Source organism: Magnolia sinica, chromosome 2 (assembly GCF_029962835.1).
Source record: "Magnolia sinica isolate HGM2019 chromosome 2, MsV1, whole genome shotgun sequence".
NCBI lineage: Eukaryota > Viridiplantae > Streptophyta > Magnoliopsida > Magnoliales > Magnoliaceae > Magnolia > Magnolia sinica.
Genome location: NC_080574.1, coordinates 23,696,135 through 23,716,319, shown reverse-complemented (window position 1 = coordinate 23,716,319; position 20,185 = coordinate 23,696,135). Strand labels below are relative to the sequence as shown.

General features: G+C 39.7%; 1 protein-coding gene and 1 long non-coding RNA gene across 2 annotated transcripts; one reads left to right on the top strand and one right to left on the bottom strand.

Moving 5' to 3' along the window:
• Positions 1-592: 592 nt before the first annotated feature.
• LOC131236672 (monooxygenase 1-like) lies at positions 593-19,411 on the bottom strand. Its single transcript, XM_058233993.1, has 6 exons — positions 19,323-19,411; positions 18,307-18,453; positions 2,666-2,716; positions 2,316-2,484; positions 1,628-1,856; positions 593-1,412 (listed from the first exon to the last, which is right to left on the bottom strand). The coding sequence occupies exons 1-6, from the start codon at positions 19,403-19,405 to the stop codon at positions 916-918; spliced, it is 1,176 nt and encodes a 391-aa protein (XP_058089976.1). The 5' UTR covers positions 19,406-19,411; the 3' UTR covers positions 593-915.
• Positions 7,275-12,620, top strand: LOC131236675 (uncharacterized). The gene is made up of 8 exons (XR_009166824.1): positions 7,275-7,647; positions 8,099-8,170; positions 8,695-8,755; positions 9,052-9,171; positions 9,319-9,721; positions 9,834-10,678; positions 12,256-12,352; positions 12,463-12,620. It is a non-coding gene; the product is annotated as an uncharacterized LOC131236675 (long non-coding RNA).
• Positions 19,412-20,185: the final 774 nt, after the last annotated feature.

Here is a 20,185-nt window from a genome sequence, read left to right as displayed (position 1 = left end):
CAATTGAAGGTAATTGCTACTTTACAATTGGCAGCATATAAGATCGCTTTGTGGGCAACATTATTCTCACAATTGCATAAGGAAGACTATAAATAGTAAAAGAAAATATAAGAATAAGGATCCATGATCAATCAACCAAACCTAATACAAAAAACAAATTAAAGTAGCACAATGTTGTTTGTTCAGTCCTTCAAGACATCTATCCTTAGTCACTAGGAATAGTCTAGTCTATCCTTGTGATCGCACCAGACTAACTTAGGAGTTTGTAAAACTACCTCAGATGGTTAACCAATGACCTCAGGATGATCATAGGGCAGATGTTTTGCCTTAACAAATAGGCTGAGAAGAATTGGACAACTTAATACACAAAGTTACCAATCAACGATGTGGCCGCATTTTCAACATACATATGAACATCTTTGAGTGGAGCCATATGGTGGGGTGGGCCTCATTTTTGTACCTGAACATCGAGTTTCTCTAACACCAAATGATGCTGATATAGAGAGAGAGAGAGAGAGAGAGAGAGAGAGAGGAGGAGGAGGAGAATGATTGCTTTGATTGAAAATGGTGGCCAAATACATAATAGATGGCTTGGGAACTCACTCAAGGTTGGTAATTCCCTCACTCAAATATAAAGGAGAGGAATTACTCTCAAAGGAAAATCAAAAAATTCTCACAAAGAAAGAAATTAACATACATTATTAACTATTTTTCCCTTACAAAGCTCATTTTAGAAAGCATGCATGAAATTTAATAATTAGAAGAGAGAGGGCCCTAGGAAGAGGGGAGCTTTGAATGTGTGGGCTAAGGTGATCGTTGGCCCCACTCCCAATCTTATTGCATCACTTTGCAGCAGGTTATTGTGAAAACACGAACACACGTTTTCAAAGGCGGCCACAGTCATATTGAGTATGTTCAAGTGCGCCACCAAATAGTCTTTAACACGAACACAATCAATCCACTCGTAAAACCGGATGAGGTTGCCATCAACAATCCATTAAGGTACGTCTGCATAGACAACCTTGTCACCCTCATCCTCCTTTCTTTAACATATTCAACGAGTGCCAACCCAACTCTAGTCGCCAGCTGCTTCCCGTCGTAATCTCCATTTCGGTCCATCTGCATCGCTTTCGCCAGGCATCTTCCAAGCACAACTGCATCTTCTAGGCCAGCTGCACCGCCTTGCCCAAGGAATGGCCCCATCACATGCATTGCGTCCCCTGCCACAGTCACCGTTCCCCTGTGCAAGTTTCCCAATAACAGATCCCACGGTGCTCTGTATCTTATCTTTGTGAAAGTAAAAGAGTCGAGTAGACTGTTCTCCGCCAATTCGGTCATTTCTGGTGGAAATCCCTTAATTAATTCCAGTGCTGCTTCTCGGATGATTTCGGGCTTCCCTGATATTCCATAATCTGTGTACATATATGATAAAAGCATGCATGTCAGTGAACCCACAAATGAGATTTCCATTTTCCAACACGAGATCTAGACTAGTCGTGGGGTCTTGCAGTTTTAACTGCCTAGTGGCACTAGATCCAAATCACCGATTCTTTTAACCATGATTAGCATCTTTCATCGGTTAATGATTACCGTAAGTCTTCGCTGGAATTTGAACTAATACTACTACCTTCAGGAAGTCGCGTCTGGAATATGAACCAATGGACGAGCTTGTTGCCGATTGGATTTCTCCCTACAATCACATGTCCTTTCTTCATCAGGATGAAATCGTTGCCAAATCCATGACCATTTGGGTAATTTGTAAGCCCTTGCAGTACACCTGTATGAGAGCTTCTAGTGGGCTTTAGCTTGAGTGATTCTGCCACTATCGAGTTTACTCCGTCGCAGCCGATTAAAATCTATATATCACATGAATGTGAATGTTTCTTTCTTGTCATGTAGGAAACAAAATCAAATAGCTGATTACCAAAATCATTTGAACTATTCCAAATTTTCATGTGTGACGTCCAATCCATCGAATTGGTTGGCCCAATCGTTGATATTATTTTATGCAAAAATCAGCATCATCCACATGCCCATTGGACCACACTTGTATTTTGTTATTTATCAAAACATTGATTTTCTTTGGTGTGGCCCACCTAACGAGTGGATGGAGCTGATTTTTCCAACCGATCCCCATGGTGGGGACAACCTATTGGAATGGAGGACTATAAGTTATTATCCAACCGGTTGGACTTGAACACTTCTCGTTTCCTGAATATTATCATCATTGCTCAAAAAGGGAAATGTTAATTAAGAAAACAATGTAACGGTCAGAAAAAACCAAAAAGATTTGACGTCCAGGATTGATAGATTACCTTGGCAGTGGCCACACTGCCATCATCGAAATGAAGGACGGACTGAGAAGTTACTGGATCTGTTTTGACTTGGACGATATGGCAGCCGAAGTGGACTGTTCGGGGCGGTAGGCCATCAAAAAGTGCTTGGATGAGATCACTCCTCACCAAGTTGCGATACTCTTCATTCCTACAATAATCCCCAACACAAACTGCTTAAATCCAAACGGAACCTTCCGTTACATCATCACATCATAACGATGGGTAGTTCCTGTATTCAATCAGGTGAGCTGCATCTTGATCAATCTAGACCATTGGATTGGTGGCCCATCTGTGCAGCTGTTGAACAAGTGACGAGTTTGGAATTTTACCCATATAGTACTTCCCGTGTCATCCCATTGTCGAGAGAAACATGTCGCACCCTGAATATATATAATTCAGACGAAATAAGTATAAATGTGAATAACAAAGTTGAAATATTCAGCATTTTTGACAAACGCAGATCTAAACTATCATCCATTTCCCTTAACAAGTGCTCTGCACCCAAACGGGACACGTGGCATGATCTACCAATCGAACTGATTGGATGATCCGAACAGTCCAACTGGTGGTTCTTTCCCATATGATACTGGCCGTTTGTAAATATGCTCTTTACTGTACGTTTTTATTATCCATCCACCCGAGCAGATCCGAAGTGGGGCTCACCCAATGAACGGCCTGGATCGTGGACTGTTGCACCGTGAACTTGCCCTCTGTTTTATGACAATTTTAAAAGCCTCCCTCTTGTAGATACCTCCGTGAAACAGAGATTCGTTGCTGATTCCCTCGCCTGCTACCTTTAAGCATTACACCGTTTTACCTGGCTAGTAGGCAGCTATTTGTAGGCATGCGGACCCAACCTAGCATGCTTATGTCATCAAACCTGTTCAGCATGTCACTCGGTGGTGAAAATGGGACACTCCAAAAATTGGGTAGTCTTTTTTAAATTTTAAATTTTTTTTAAAAAAATAAATAAATTCTCCCTTGTTAAAATAGAGTGGATTGGACAGTAGGGTAGGGTCAACGGCAGGCAAAAGGAGCTGGTCATACGGGTAGCAGGGACATTTGGCACGGATTCCTCTAACGTCTCAAACAGGCCGGAGGTAATTGAAAGAATCCATAAATGTGGAAAGGAGTTCTTCAATTGTCACCAGACAATAGGGAGGTGTTTAGAATTACTTAAAAATATAATTTATTATGGAAATGGTTCTATGCGGTCGACCTCACAGGAACTTCCCATGAGGTCGAGCTGTATGGGTTCTACCCTGATGTGTGTTGAAAATCAATACCATGCATTTGATGGGTCTCCCTTTAAATTATGTGATATCTTAAAAATCAACCATATACTGAACTCAGGTGGGCCATACCATCTAAAATCAATGAAGATATGCCTAAAACATATAAAATCATTTGGTGGGGCCCACCTGAAATTTGGATGTGTCTGAAACTTGGTACCACCCCTCATCCAAGTGGGACATACACAATGGATGGGCTGGATTTGTGAACCACATCTTGGTGGGCCCAATAAAATGATTATGAATGTTTTAATGGGTCGGTAACCCCTCTCAACTTTTGTCTGTGGTGTGGACAACAAAAGTCATCGATTGACTTGATTTTTAACCCAGAGGCCCATCATGGAATGGTGCATCTGACTGATGGGGTAGATTTTTCGCCATGCATCATGGTGGGCCCACACATCTCGACCTCATGGGAAGTTCCCATGAGGTGGACCGCATAGAACCATTTCCCAATTTATTAAGTTACTTCAAAATATAATTTTTATTTTTTATTATTATTATTTTTTTACGTTAAAGGGTTATAATTTAGAAAAAAAAAAGAAAAAAAAAAAGAAGAAATTATCATGGAAGGCCCCATGAAACGTAATCTTCACCATACATGTGGCAAAATGGTGATATGGTAGGTCACCATGGATTCAGCCCACAAGGCTGCATGGTTGGATGACGCCAACTGTCCATTTGTGAGCCATGCGGTAGTAGGCCATGGTAAAATAATTCCCCAGCACTATGATCTCCACCAACCACTTGCCACATTTAAAGGACGTTTGAAGAAAAAGAAGAAAAAAAAAAAAAATCGTCTACGGCTTCCGTTTTGTTTTTGTTTTTGTTTTTGTTTTTGTTTTTTTTTTTTTTTTCTTTTTGCTTTTTTTTTTCAAAAATTATTTTTTTAAATTAAATATAAAAAATGATTGGGGATCTTTCACTTGTTTGAGATATGTGGACCGTGGTCCATCCATGGATGAACTTAAAGATATAAATTTCCAGCAATCCAACCATGAGCAGAAAGGTGACCGAATCCTCCCTGTCCATCTGCTGCACCCTGGTACGGATGACCCATGCAACAACAAATGGCACTTAGCCGTGGCTCACTTCTTTTCTTTTTCCAGGTTTGATGGGGTACCATGGTGATGCAGAGCGGGTAACAAAAACTTTCGTGGCAAAGAAGGCCCGATCAGAGGCACAAATCATCTGGACCGTCGCAATTTTAAAACAGTAGTATCTCACAAATAAGGATGAGTTTTTTAACATATCATATATGATTTTTGATTTTGGGTAGGAGAAGCTACTTTAGCCAACCAACACTACTTACACCAAGTTACCCACATTGGATTTGTAAGATTTCATCATATCAACGGTAAAAAGTCCCCTTTATTTTATTCTTAGTATAAATAGTAAGTTTTAATTATCGTATTAACTTTTGATAAAAAAAATTACCTTTATTTTATTTTTACTATAAATAGTAAGTTTTAATTGTCATATTAACTTTTGATCATTTAAGCAGGAGAACAATATGGTTAAGCTAAATTGGACATTTAATTTTTTTGGCTGAAAACTGTTGAAAAAGTCTTAAATTTGATTTTGGGTGTTGCTCGACTGGTCGTGGGTTAGCCACGACCGGTTGTGGGAGCCGCTCGACTCAAAGTCCAGCGACTTGGGATTTTTGGTGTCCGGGCTGCTCGACCGGTCATGGGGATGTCTCGACCGGTCGTAGAGGTCTTATGACCAGTCATAGCCTCGGCTCGATTAGTCGTAGTTACAATGCGGACTGCGGAAATTTGAGTCAGTCTTTCGCAAGGTGCAAAAGAAAGTTGCCTAAACTATAAATAGGGGTTCCTAGGGCTTTTCTAGATATAATGTGAAATAATTCTAAAGCTTTCTAAAGGGGTTCTAGGGAAATCCAAGGGTGTAGCAAGGGTGAGATTTGAGGTTGTTCGAATCGGGTAAGTCCTCTCTCTTGTAAGTTTCTTTTCATAGTGGATTTCTGTCGCTTTGTGCCATGGTTTTTTTTCTGCAAGGGTTTTCCATATTAAAACTCTATGTTCTTCTGTGATTGCTTGTTACTATTGAATTGCTATCCTAGATTTAGATCTGTGTGGTTCTGCAGGGCACAAATTACCAACAAGTGGCATCAAAGCAATCGTTGGGGCACAGATTTAAATCTGCAGGATTAGTAATAATGGGAAACGACAAGCTTGATATTAAGAAGTACTCGGGCAAAAATAATTTTGAGTTATGGAAGGTTAAGATGCTTAGCCTGTTAACCAAGCAAGGCGAGATTAAGGCTCTTGAGGAGCGAAAATCTACCATGAAAGATGATGAATGGGAAAACCTTGATAGTAATGTTTTAGCCTCTATCCGTTTATGTCTCACGGATGAGGTTCTCTATAATGTTTTGAGGGAGAAAACTGCGGCTAGTTTGTGGGCGAAGTTAGAGAACATCTATGCAAAAAAGTCTTCTGAAAATCGCCTGCACTTGAAGCTACAATGTTATACCTTAAAGATGGCAGAGGGTGGAGATCTAGAAGCCCATATCAGCAACTTTAATAAATTGATGTGTAAATTGTTTGATATAGAGGAAGTGGTCAAAGATGAGGAACATGCATGTATATTGTTGAAATCTCTTCCTGCATCATATGAGTCTTTCAGGGACACAATGTGCACCGCAAATAAAATCCTAAGTGTTGACACCGTTATCTCAGCCCTTCAAGGAAAGGCTATGAGAAAGTTAAACGGTGACATGAGGGCATCTTCTGATGCACTGATTACGAGGGGCAGAGATTCTAAGAGAGGTATAAGATCCTCAAGACCTAGATCCAAATCCAAGGGAAAGGGCAAAGGAAAATTAAAGTGTTGAAATTGTGGGTTGTTTGGACACATGAAGAAGGATTGTAGAAATCTTAAAACGAAAAAAAAAAATTCAGCAGCTTCTTCCAAGGAGGCCAATGTGGTCACATCTGATGAAGAATTAAGTGGTGGTGATGTTCTGTCTGTTTTTATGATTGGTCACTTACACGACAATCATAAAGACGAGTGGATACTTGACATAAGAGCATCTTATCACATGACTCTTCATCGGAGTTGGTTCGCCAGTTACAAGGAATGCGATGATGGCACTACCAAAAAAAGAGGCAAAGGATACAGACTACGTTACTTTTTTGCTACGGATATAAACCGTAGCTAAAATTACTACGGTTTTAATCCGTAGCTAAAAAAGTGCCACGCTATTAATAATTAATGGTTGTATAAGGGCCCTATAGGGTCTAAAAACTTATATGTGTTCTATCTAAGCTGTCTATATATTTTGAAATATTATTATAGGGCATGAAACCAAAACTCATATAGATCGAAGGCTAAAGTGGACCACACGGTAGAAAACATGGAGATTAAATCATATGTGCTTCCTATGGTGTGGTCTCCTTGGGCCTTTAATCTACTTTATATTTAGGATTATTAACAAAAATAATTTATTAAAATTAATAGACGGAATGGATAAAGCAAATACACCATGGTGGGCCCTACGGAACCCCTTGAGAGGACCATCCATGGTCCCTCCGCCCAAAATTGGGCGCGCGCTCAAAATAGAGCTGCGCCCAAATCTCCCCCCATTTCTCTCTCTCTCTCTCTCTCACTCACGCTTCTACCGAATCCCTACTCTCCCAACCCCTTCTCCAACAATCGACGCTCTCAAACCCTCATCTCCCAAAATCCTTCTCTCCTCCCTACAAAAACCGACCGACTCTCTCTCTCTCTCTCTCTCTGTTTATTGAGGTTTGGTGGTGTTTTCGTAGGGTGTATAGCAATGCAGAGGGAAAATAACAGGAGAGGAACTACAAGAGGTGAGGATTTTTCTTCTCTTCTTCCATATGCAGCCATGGCGAGTGCTTTTACGAACAAGCTATTGAAGTCGAAAGAACAAGCAGAAGAATACCCCTTTTTTATCATGGAAGAACTCAACCCTAAAAATTTCGGCTACATCACGGTACACCGTGCTTCCAATCATAGCCCAAATCATCAAGGTACATTTGATTCGGGATTTTTTGATATGGACAATTGATTAGGTGCTTTTCACTTGATGCATCTAATTTGGGCCTTTTGAATTGAGGGTTTTGATTAAGTCTTTTGATTATGTTCCTTACCAATCTCCAATTTTTTAGGAAATTACCAGTTATTATTAATTTTTTTCTTTTCATTTTATACAAGTTGGGCCCCTTTTTTCAGTTTTTTGGTGCATGGATCATATATAATATCAGAATTTAGGTCATTGAACAATGGCCTTACTTGTAAAAACTAAAAAATCTATTGTATATAATCTCCTGTATGCGATGCATGCTAACTGTTTGATGAAATGTCTCAACAAGGAATGTTTTGTGTGGATCGCATTTGAGTCCCATAATTTTTTTCTCTACCCATGAGTTGGCCCACATGGTTGTATGGTTGGATGACCTACATTGAAACTTGATGCTGCAGGACATGCCTCAACAATTGAAAGTGAGGCTTCTAGAGGAAGTGGGAGAGCATGATAGAGAACGGATATTGTCTGTAAGTACGATATTTTCATGCCTTGGATTGTGTCATGAGTTTCTTAGGTTTGAAACTGTTGATATGTGGTTTTTTATTTGATTTTTCGTAATCAGTATTTGGTGTGACCTTTGAGCCATGCAAATGGTGGGCTCCACAATTAGCTAGATTCACTCATTAGATGGACCACACAATCGATATAAATGGATAGCCCAGGGCCTGGATCAATATACAGGGGTGGCCCATCTGATGAGTGGATCAAGCTGATTCTCGACAAAGGTGATGTTCATGGAGTGGCCCAACTTTTGCATGGGTGGCCATTTCCACTAAATGTTTGCAACTCAAATCTGCTTGTGCTCCAAATGCAGCCTTAGACTTTAAAACCAATATGACATTTGTTGCCAACTGTTCTCTCAGTTGCAATGGCTATTGGATCACACTGCTTATCTCAAAATGTTTGTTAGTGGATATTAATAGCACTGCTTCAACTAGAGAAATACAAAATTCCAAGGTATGAAAATGATTTGTATCCTCTCATTATATAGGGTGCAACAACATAAAGGATGACAACTATTGAGGAAATGGTGGGCATGTATGTGTTGTGTGGTAAGAAGACAAGAACATTAAGCATGTTCAGCTGAAAGGAACATTAAGCAGTTTCTGAATAACTGCAATATGCTTTACAGGATTAAGCGGGCCCCAAAGTCCTTTTTATTCAATTATATAGAATTCAAAATGGATTTTACAGTCTGCTTGCAGTTGTTGGTGTGTTGTTCACAGGCATGCAATAGTTTTTTTTAACTCTTCATCTTATTTCTGTAAAATAGGAGAGAGAGTTGGTCTCATTTTTGTTAGATAATATTTCTCTGAGCTGATCAACTATTGCTAAAATTACCTTTCAGTTTCCTATATTTGCGAAAGGGTACGAAAAAGATCCGGCAATTGTAGCAAATGAAGCTATCCAGAAGGGTACTCGCAATAAATTGGATGTTGTTTTTGTAGATATAGCTAGGTGGATGTAGGTAACTGTTATGTAGGATATCTTTGGGGTTAATTTGTTTTCCTTCGCTTTTGCTCTTTTGGTAGTTGGAGTACCTTCCACGAGCCTTGTATTTCTTCACTGGTGTGCATTTGTGTACTCAGTTGCATAATTAAATGTTACATTTCAGGACAATGAACAACACTGATAAGAGCACTTTCCAAGCTCATTATTTATCTTAACAACCTAGATCTGGTTCTTTTAGCTGGAGAGGCACTGATCAGGTTTTGAATTTGTTGCAACTTTATTGTACTCGCTACATCAAAATCATGCTTTTCAATTCCCTTCTATTGGAGAAGAAAGAAAACAGCAGCCATGCAAGAAAACAAAATATATGGTTAACTAATGAGACATTGATAGAATTACAGTTCAGAAACAAAATATGTTCTTATACTTGTTTGCCTTTTAAAGAATTCGGAAAGATGGGTATTGATTTTTTATTTTATTTTTAGAATTTTTTAATTTTGAACAGGTTGGGCTGTTGATTGTAGATGGGTACTACAACAGCTTGCTTGCTCTGTTTGACCACTAATGTAAGAAATTTAGATGGGTACTACATCCAAAGCTAGCCTAAGTTATTTCTTCTGGTTCATTGAATTTTGAGACCAGTAGCTCTCAAACTATAGTTAACCTGTCTTTTACTAGTTTGTAATTGTTGTAGATGATGAAAATGGTGATGAAGAAGGAGATCTTATCATGGAAGCATATCTTACAAGTTTAATGTCATTTGTTTCATTTCAGTTATCAGTCTCTTCTATATTTTATCAAATCAATAAAATCTTTTCACAATCTCAAACAATAAAACTAACAATCATCAACATCATGAAGATGAAAGCTTCACAAGATGTTAAAAATCTTACACATTGAAGAGAATAGAAAAGAAGAAGAAGAAGAAGAAGATCAGGAAAATACATCAGGTTTATTTTCTTCTTCTTAGACCTTCATATGATTTGGCTTGGCTCTTGGAGAGGGCTGAATTATTTTTTTAGTTCTTCCTTCCAGCTCTTCAAAATATGATGCGACTGGAATTCCTAATACAAACCTGCATTTCTTCTTTTATACACTTCAGCTTTCAACCCACACACCATGTCATGTGCCAAGCACATGCCATGTCACCAACCTGACACTATTTCATTTCCCTTCATCTAAATTTGAATTTCAAATTGAAGACTCAATTGCATTATGAAGGAGTTCTTTGATGGATAGCACTTGTACAAATCCCCCACGTGCTAGAGACTGGTTAAATTGTGGTAGGTTACAGTGGCATGTATGGCTACACACTAAACTAGCAACAACTTACAGAACAAAAAAAACAAAAAAAAAAAAACAATTCTACAAGTGATCTTCCTTACCTATCCATGCTAGATTGTCATGTGTATAGTGTGCATATAGATGAACATATGGATAAAATAGATGCATGCTTGTTGGTGCTTCCTGTTGAAAGGGTTGAAGCCCTAATTTCTCCTATAGAGAACTGGCATTTCTACAAGGTGTGATTTTTTTTTTTTTTCCAGTTCTCTTTTTCTTTTTCTGCACAATCACTTTCAGGTTTTATGCATGTTTGTTTGGTAGTCTAAAAAAAAGAGAGAGTATAGTATGTGCTTGCAGTATTGCCTGATATTCATGCCATTCAGTTTGTTTAATGCTTTGCATCTTCCTAGTTCCATGCTTAACCAGAATAATTTCCGCATGTGAGCATTTACTAGCATTCATAATGAGGCAGGAGCCCTCAAATTGCTATTACCTTTCTTTCAAGTCCAACTTCAAAGCAATCGGTGAACCTAGTACAACAGGATTTATTCAAACCACATCCCAGCTTGATATATTTATAGGACCATATCATATCAACGGAAGTACTTCTAAGAAAAAGAGAACCAAAACCAAAATCAGGGTTACATTTAGAAGTGACTTGGGATTTGAGGCTTCACTCATTTAGAACTAAAATCAGGGTGACATATCAAATTGTTGAGGTTGTTGCATAGGTTGCTGTGCGGCTGATAGTGAATTGAATGGCGGGGCTCCAAACAATTAGCTATCAATGGTTCATCTGATTAGAGCAGTTTCGGTAAGTGTGTTGTTCATCTAATTTTTTTCTGGAACAGTTTGGTATTGTTCATCTGATTTTTTGGTATCTAGGACAACCGTCTTAAGTGAGTGCTCTCCACTTCACTACTGCAAACTGTACTTCATCAGATTCAACCCAATGTTACATGGCCTTGATTCCAGGAGAGAGCATATGTTGACATTTCAGGACCTGCTCACAACAGGGTGTGAATCTCATGTGTCTGCCATGTTGGCACAAGTGCCTTAGGATTGCCTCTTTGAATATATGTTCCTCTGGCACAATAGCACATTCTTTAGCAAAAAGGATATCCATGAGGTGTCATCCAAATGCAAATCAACAACATCCCTGGACACCCCTGTTCACACACCCAGACACCTCATGGATGTTAACGTCCAGGTAGATATGGACATCCTTATCTCAAGAATTGTCCATGCATGTAGCCAATGAAAATTTCCCCATGCAATAGAAGGATATTGTTGTATCTGTAAAGATGTTTTTTAATACCATTTTTCTGTTCACAGTAGTTTCTATTGTTTATCATGGATATCTTCCCAAAGATATTTTGGCAATTAATCTGTAATTATAAATTATCTATTTGATGTCCATATCATCTTTCTGACACCAGAACTTCATTATGTACATTATTTATTCAGCAGGTATTTTACTGTCTATGGTGATTAGTGAATCAAATGTTAATCGAAAAATACTAAAATGTTCTTTTAAATCATAATTAGTGCACAACCTTTATGCCTTGATGAATCAAGAATTTTGTTTTGAAGAATGTTGACAGTTTACCCTCATTATTTATCTATAACTAATTTGTTGATGCGACATGATATCTTGTTTTTTTTGTCTATTGGTATCAGGCCATATTCGTGCTCAAGGCTTGATATTCAGTCAAGTCAGCATTAAACATCGCTTGATGCTCCTTTCTTTCTTTCCTTTTTTTCGTCTCTCCATGACTGAATGACACATGCATTTCACTCAATTTTTTTTATACAGTTGTGAAGGGAGGTGTTTGAGGTCCTTCCATGCAACTAAAGATGCTGGTGCTGACTCAGCCTGTAAATCTCTTGGCATGTCTAAGGCTCAAGTGAAAGTATGCATGCTTATGAAACCATCTTTCGTTTTTTACTATATGTCATGTTTTTGTTCATCTTGCTTCCAAAAATTTGGGGCATTCACCTTCACATTGTTTGTTTGGCACAGGCAATTCAAAACTTATTGTGCGCAAATTGCCAATACAAACGGCATCAGTGTTTTTTGTTTTTTTTTTTTGTGGCAAGTTGGGCTCTTCTGATAAATCCAGCAACGCTGAGGTTTGTTATATTCTAGCAGAAATTTCAAGTCTTAAAAAATATTAATTTGATCTTTTCTTGTTTGAATGATTACAATTTTTTGTGAAGGATTAGATTATTAATTTCACTGGTAAAACAAAGGGATAACAACATTTTGTCTCATCATTTATAGTAGATGCCGTTGACTGAACTGAAATCAGAATCATGGTCAAGTGACTGCTGATGATATAAGGATCAATTCTAGCAATCCCATTCTTTTTAAGGCTTTCTTGCAAGTTGTTTGTATAACAAGGAATATAAAAAAAGAGATACATTAACCACTCTAGCTAGTTCTCAAGATTATTCATGAAGATAAATCAAACAGAATTGATAAGAGTCAAGAAACCAGTCATAAGAACACAGTCGTATTACAATTAAAAGTCTAACAAGTAATGCTGTCTCAAAATATTTTTGGTACTCAAGATATGCCAATGGAACACTGTTTGTGTGAGAACAGGGCCATTCATCTGGTGCACCTACCTTGTACATGCCACGGCCTAGAGGAGGTCAGTTTGCTCAGCAGATGGGTCACATGTATTTGAAAAAAAATGGACAATTAAGCATTGATGGACAATTCACAGTACGTGCACATTTGGCCCACCCAATGAATGGGCTGGCATGATTTTTTATCAGTGGTGCATGCATAACCGAGCCTGCCACTATCTGTCTCATGTGTCGAAGTCACAATAACATATTGTGAATATGATCTGGAATCCTGCTCCAATGCATGCCTTAGCAGCTGCTTCTTTTGGTAAGGCTGGCATTAGGTACATTCTCTTTAGTGATGGTATGTGTAGTTGTGTACATTCAATTTTCTTTCATTCTAGCTTTATAATGGGTGTAGTTTAGACATTTTTAGGTCGGTAGCTCAAACTTCTATGTCCTTAATGCTTAAAACTTCCTGACTAAGATGCTCATTCATTGTGGCATTTTGGCTTTCAGGTTTTCCCGTGTTTCTGCAACGTGTGGCCATTTCTATCATCCAGAATGTGTTACAAAATTACTTCATCCAAGAAATGATGCTGAAGCGGAAGAGCATAAAAAAGAGATAGTTGCTGGAGAACCATTTACTTGCCCTGTTCATAAATGCCTTGTATGTAAACAAGGAGAAAACAAGGAGGTTGAGGGTTGCAATTTGCTCTATGCAGACGCTGTAATGATTTGATTGCTATTTGTAATATGAATGTAGGATGCATTATATGATTTGATTGTTATTTATAATATGAATGGAGGATGCATTGTATGATTTGATTGTTCTTTACTGATTGCATTTTATGTACTATTCCTAGCAGCATTAATTGTATTAGCTTTAGATGAGCTGATCAATTACAGCAGGTTCTTGCAATGGTAATAGACACCGTTGTTATAATTTTTTTTATATTTTTAATATTAGCTACAGATAATCACCGTAGCTCTTGTTCTAAAATCCGTAGCTATTGGGTCAACCTCGGCATTTTGCTACGGATTGCATTCTACTTTTAGCTACAGATATTATTCGTAGCTTAATGCGCGTATCGCTACAGAAATTATAGCTACGGATTATATCCGTAGCTATTGATATATATTGCTACGGATATAATCCGTAGCCATAGGTTTTTGACCTTTAGCTACCCTACCAAGGGCGACGGTCATGCTACGGACTATATCCGTAGCAAAATGTCTTTAGCTACGGTTTTTGGCCGTAGCCTTTGCCCGTTTTTCTTGTAGTGTGGACAAGTTTTTATGGGCAATGACAATGCCTGTAATGTTGTGGCTATTGGCACAGTGAATATCAAGATGTTTGATGGGATGGAGCGTACCTTGACTGACGTCAGGCACGTTCCTGATATGAAGAAAAGTCTGATTTCTCTCGATGCACTCGAGGCGATAGGGTGCAAGTTCACTAGTATTGATGGTGTCCTTAAAGTTTTAAAAGGGACACTCGTGGTTATGAGAGCGCAGAGGCATGGAAACCTTTACAGATTGATTGGGAGCACTTCGGCAGGTGGAGCGGCAACAACTATTACAGACTCCACGTCTCTACGTATGTGGCATGCTCGTCTGGGCCACATGAGCGAGTGGGGCATGAAGGTACTTTCTGATCGGTGTTTGATTCCAGTTTTAAAAAATTCTGATTTAGATATATGTGAGCATTGTATATATGGTAAACAATCTAGATTGTCTTTTAAATCTGGAAAACATGTTTGTGAGGGAGTACTTGATTATGTGCGCTTTGAAGTATGGGGGCCATCGCCAGAAGTTTCCATTGGAGGGTCGTCATGATTTGTTTCATTCATTGACGACTACTCCAGGAAAGTTTGGGTTTACTTCATGAAACGTAAATCTGAAGTTTTCACCATATTCAAGCAATTGAAGGCAATGATGGAAAAACAGTCAGGGCGAAAAATAAAGGTTTTAAGGACTAACAATGGTGGAGAATTTACTTCCATTGAGTGTAATGGTTATTGCAAGCATGAAGGGATCATCAGGTACAACACAGTGCACCACACGCCCGAGTAAAATGGTGTGACTGAGCGAATGAATCGGACTCTCCTGGAGAGTGCCAGATGCATGTTAAGTAATGCTGCGTTGGGCAAGGACCTATGAACTGAGGCCGTTAACACGGCTTGTTATTTGGTGAACCGGTCTCCTTCAATGACAATTAAATGTAAAATTTCAGAGGAAGTATGGAGTGGTCAGAAAATCGACTACTCAGATCTACACATATTTGGTTGTGAGGCTTACTCTCATGTACTGTCAGCTGAGACAGATAAGCTAGACCATAGGGCCAAAAAGTATGGTGTGAAAGGTTACAAGTTATTCGACAAGGTCACACGCAAGGTCATCACTAGCCGTGACGTCAGATTCGATGAAAGTTCCCTATTTCGCAAGAATGATCAAAATGAGCAAGAGGAACCGGAAAAGGTGATCGTAGACATCCAGATTGATACAGATGATACACAAGCAGGGACAGATACGAAGACAGAGGTACAGGGTCAGGTAGAGCAGCCACCTATGAGAAGGAACCTACCACGTGATCGCAGGTTACCGGCAAGATATAGGGACGACTCTAGTATTGCATATGCCCTCATTACAGATGAGGGGAACCCGTCTACTATTCAGGAGGCTCTTGATGAGCCTGATGCAGAAAAGTGGAAGGCGGCGATGGATGATGAGATGGACTCGTTGCATAAAAATCATACATGGGAGCTGGTGGAGCTTCCTTTGAGCCGAAAGGCAATCGGATGCAAGTGGTTATTCAAAAGGAAACAGAATAGATACAAAGCAACGTTGGTAGCAAAAGGTTATACTCAGAGAGAAGGAATTGACTTCACAGAGATATTCACGTCGTTGGTTAAGCAAGTATCTATCAGATTCGTGTTGGCGCTGGTTGCCCAATACAATCTCGAACTAGAACAGATGGATGTAAAGACTGCATTCCTGTATGAGGAATTAGAAGAGCAGATCTACATGAAGCAACCAGAGGGCTACGAAGTTAAAGGACCAGAAAAAAAGGTTTGCAGGTTAATGAGGTCGTTGTACGGCTTGAAATAGTTGCTTAGGCAGTGGTATAAAAAAATTGATTCTTTCATGGTGAGTCAAAAATTTACTCGGAGTGAATACGATTACTGTGTCTATTACAAGACACTGAGTGATGAAAAATTCATTATCCTAGTACTGTATGTTGATGATATGTTGATCGCTTGTTATGATATGTTTAAAATCAACGTACTGAAGACTCAGTTATCAGGGACATTCGAGATGAAAGATCTAGGGGCTATAAAGAGGGTTATCGGCATAGATGTTCATAAAGACAGGAGGAGGAGCAGGCTTTGGTTATCACAGGTAGAATAACCTGAAAAGGTATTGATCAAGTATGAGATGGATCAGGCAAAGTCGGTAAGCATTCCCTATGTGGCTCACTTTAAGCTTTCCTTAGAACAATGTCTTAAATCCAATGAGAAAAAGCAGAGTATGTCTCATGTGCCCTATTCGAATGTGGTTGACAGTTTAATATATGTCATGGTCTGTACGAGACCGGATATTTCACAGGCAGTTGGTGTTGTGAGCAGATACATGTCAAACCTCGGCAAACAACATTGGGAGGCGGTGAAATGACTACTTCGATACATTCGAGGTACGAAAGACTACGTCTTAACTTTTGAGAAAACAGAGACAAAGTTGGTAGGGTATGTGGATTTTGACTATGCAGGCAGTATAGATTTCAGAAAGTTTACTTCAGGATACTCGTTTGTACTAGCAGGTGGAGCAATCAGTTAGATGTCGAAGCTTCAGTCCATGTGGCTCTTTCCACGACTGAAGCAGAATATATGGCAGTGACGGAAGTGTTTAAAGAAGGTGTTTGGCTCAGAGGCATGATAAATCAGTTGGGAGGTCAGTAGGAGGCCGTGCCGGTTAACCGTGATAGCGAGAGCGCTATCATTTTGGTTAAAAATTCTGTTTATCACTCTCGTACTAAACACATTGATGTTCGTCACCACTTTATCTGACAGGTGCTCGAAGAAGGAGGCATCACATTGGAAAAGATTCACACTAGCGTGAATCCAGCAGACATGCTCACCAAGGTCTTTCCTACAGAGAAGTTCAAGTTCTGTGCAACTTCTCTTGGCTTGGTGATGGCGTAAAAGAAGGACGGAGTGTGCACGAGAAGTATTGATTGAAGCTATGATACGATGAAGAGATAAGAGAAGATGTCAATGAGCTACACGGTTGAAGATTGAAGACTTGGTGGAGATTGTTGAAAAAGTCTTAAATCTGATTTTGGGTGTTGCTCGACCGATCGTGGGAGCCGCTCAACTAGTCGAACACCACTCGACTCAAAGTCCAGCGACTTGAGATTTTTGGTGTCTGGGCTGCTTGACCGGTCGTGGGGATGTCTCAACTGATCGTAGGGGTCCTACGACTAGTCGTAGCCTCGGCTCGACTAGTCGTAGTTACGCAGATTTGTTTCCAAATCTAATGTGGATTGCGGAAATTTGAGTCAGTCTTTCGCAAGGTAAGAAAAGAAGTTGCCTAAATTATAAATAGGGATCCCTAGGGCTTTTCTAGATATAATGAGAAATAATTCTAAAGCTTTTTAAAGGGGTTCTAGGGAAATCAAAGGGTGTAGCAAGGGTGAGATTCGAGGTTGTTCAAATCGGGTAAGTCCTCTCTCTTGTAAGTTTCTTTTCATAGTGGATTTCTGTCACTTTGTGCCGTGGTTTTTTCCCGCAAGGGTTTTCCACATTAAAACTCTGTGTTCTTCTGTGATTGCTTGTTACTATTGAATTGCTATCTTAGATCTAGATCTGTGTGGTTCCGGAGGGCACAAATTACCAACAAAAACCAAGAATTCCATTAGAAATGTGATGTGTATAAATTGTTAGTTTACCATCCATAGTTAGTCATATTGTTGGAGAGTTTTGAGTCTAAAATTACATCCTAAGTTTGAGCTCATTATTTAAAGGATTGTATTTTTTTATTTTATTTTTAAATCATCAATCAATTTATTTTAAAATTTATTAGAAATTATTTTTATTTTTATCGGTCATAGATTCAGTAAAATTTGTGAGGAGTCTGATAGATCCGTGGGTTCGGAGTATAAGATGGTGATCAATCTCAACACATCCGTCCCCGCCTCACATGGCAGGCTTGATTCGTGCAATGCCTGTTGACACCACAAAACACGCACAACTTTGAACCTAACGATTACACATGCGAAAGCAAGGAGACCTACACATATATACGATTAGCTTTCTCTCGAAGAGTGGGACCTACGCCCAGCTGATCAAGTGCGCGCCAACCATTGGTGTGAATGTCGATTGCAGCTCCCGACGCCCGTAGAGAGTCGGCCCTTTCTAGAACTACACTGCCAATACCCTTCCTGCATACAAATCCAAAAAAATAAAATAAAAATCGAACACAGCACGATAGCTAAGAAAGGAAGGTAGAATCACATTCTCCCCACACTTGACAATATGGCACGTGGGTCTGAGATCCGGGTCGTTCATTCTATTGGACTCACCATCAGCATGCCATAGGATGAAAGCAGCGACCAACTTTAAATTGTTTGCGTGACCCCTGATGCATATATCATCCTGAATTTCTCGCCCCATCACATATGGTGTGGCTCACTGATGAGTACATGCGATATTACGGACGCGGATTTCCTGCGAAAGGCTTTCGCATGAAGTTCCTGCGCCGGGAATCTGAGTGGGGCCCACCGTGATGTTTGTGATAAATCTACCCCGTCCATCCGTTTTGCGATACCATTTTAAGACAGGTGACCGAAACTAAGCTGGATCCAAGACTCAATGGGCCACACAAGAAGGAAAACTGGTGAAAGAAATGCCTACCATTGAAACCTTCCTGGGATCCACCTTGATGTTTATATGCCATCCAAACCGTTTATAAAGTCATTTCCACTTGGATGAACTGAAAACCAAAAATCTTGGCCTGATAAAAAAAACTTTTGTGGCAATGCAAATTTGTCTACGGTAGCCCTCTGTTGCCTCTCGTTTGGCCCATTTGGGTCTTGGATCCAGTTCATTTATTGTCACATGTCCTAAAATAAGCTAAAAATCAGATGGACGGGCTGGATTTCTCACAAACATCACGATAGCCCCCACCTAGATTCCCCTACGAAAGGAAATCCACGTCTGGCCCAAGAATCTATGAGATGAACCGGATGGAAAGTGATTAGAGTGTCCACGAGGCTTAGAAGACTTTCATTTCGAGAGAAAATGGGAATACCTGTGGAGCGCAAGGGCGGTAGCGAGGCCACAGATGCCGGCACCGATTATTATGATATCGTTGTCTCCGGAGTACGAACCCATCTCTCTCTCTCCCTAGCTGGGAGAAGAGAAATGGTTCCGTAATATAAAGTGGAGGGAGAGTTATTTGATACTCTGGCAGCGTATCATGCTTGATACGCAGACACTAAAAAATTGTACAGGTGGCATATACTACAAGTTAAACCGTATAAATTTGTGTCGCAGTTCCTAAATCTGATTGATTGAACAATCTAACGTCGTAGACACTTGTTTGCTTATATATATATATATATATATATATATATGGAAAAGGTACTATTTGCTCGGCTTCACAATAAGCTCCCGTGAGGTCGAGTTGTGTGGGCCCCACCGTGATGCATGTCGACCATCAATACCGTGCATTTGATGGGTCCCCTCTAAATTATGGGATATCCCATAAATCAACCGTATATGGAACTAAGGTGGGCCATACCATCTAAAATCATGTGAAGACACCGTTAAAACATATAAAAGCACTTGGTGGGACTCACCTGAGTTTTTAATGCTGCTGAAACTTGGTCTGAACCCTCATCCAAGTGGGACACATATAATGGATGTGCTGGATTTGTAAACCACATCTCTGTGGGCCCAAAAAACTAATTATGAATGTTTTAATGGTGCAGGGCCCCTCCCCACTTCTGTATGTGGTGTGGCCCACACAAGTCACAGATTGACTTTATTTTTGAGACCTAGGCCCACGATGGAATGGTACATCTGACTGATGGGTTAGATGTTCGAAACGCATCACGTTGGGGCCCACACTGCTCGACCTCATGGGACGGACTTAGAGCTGGGCATCGGTCC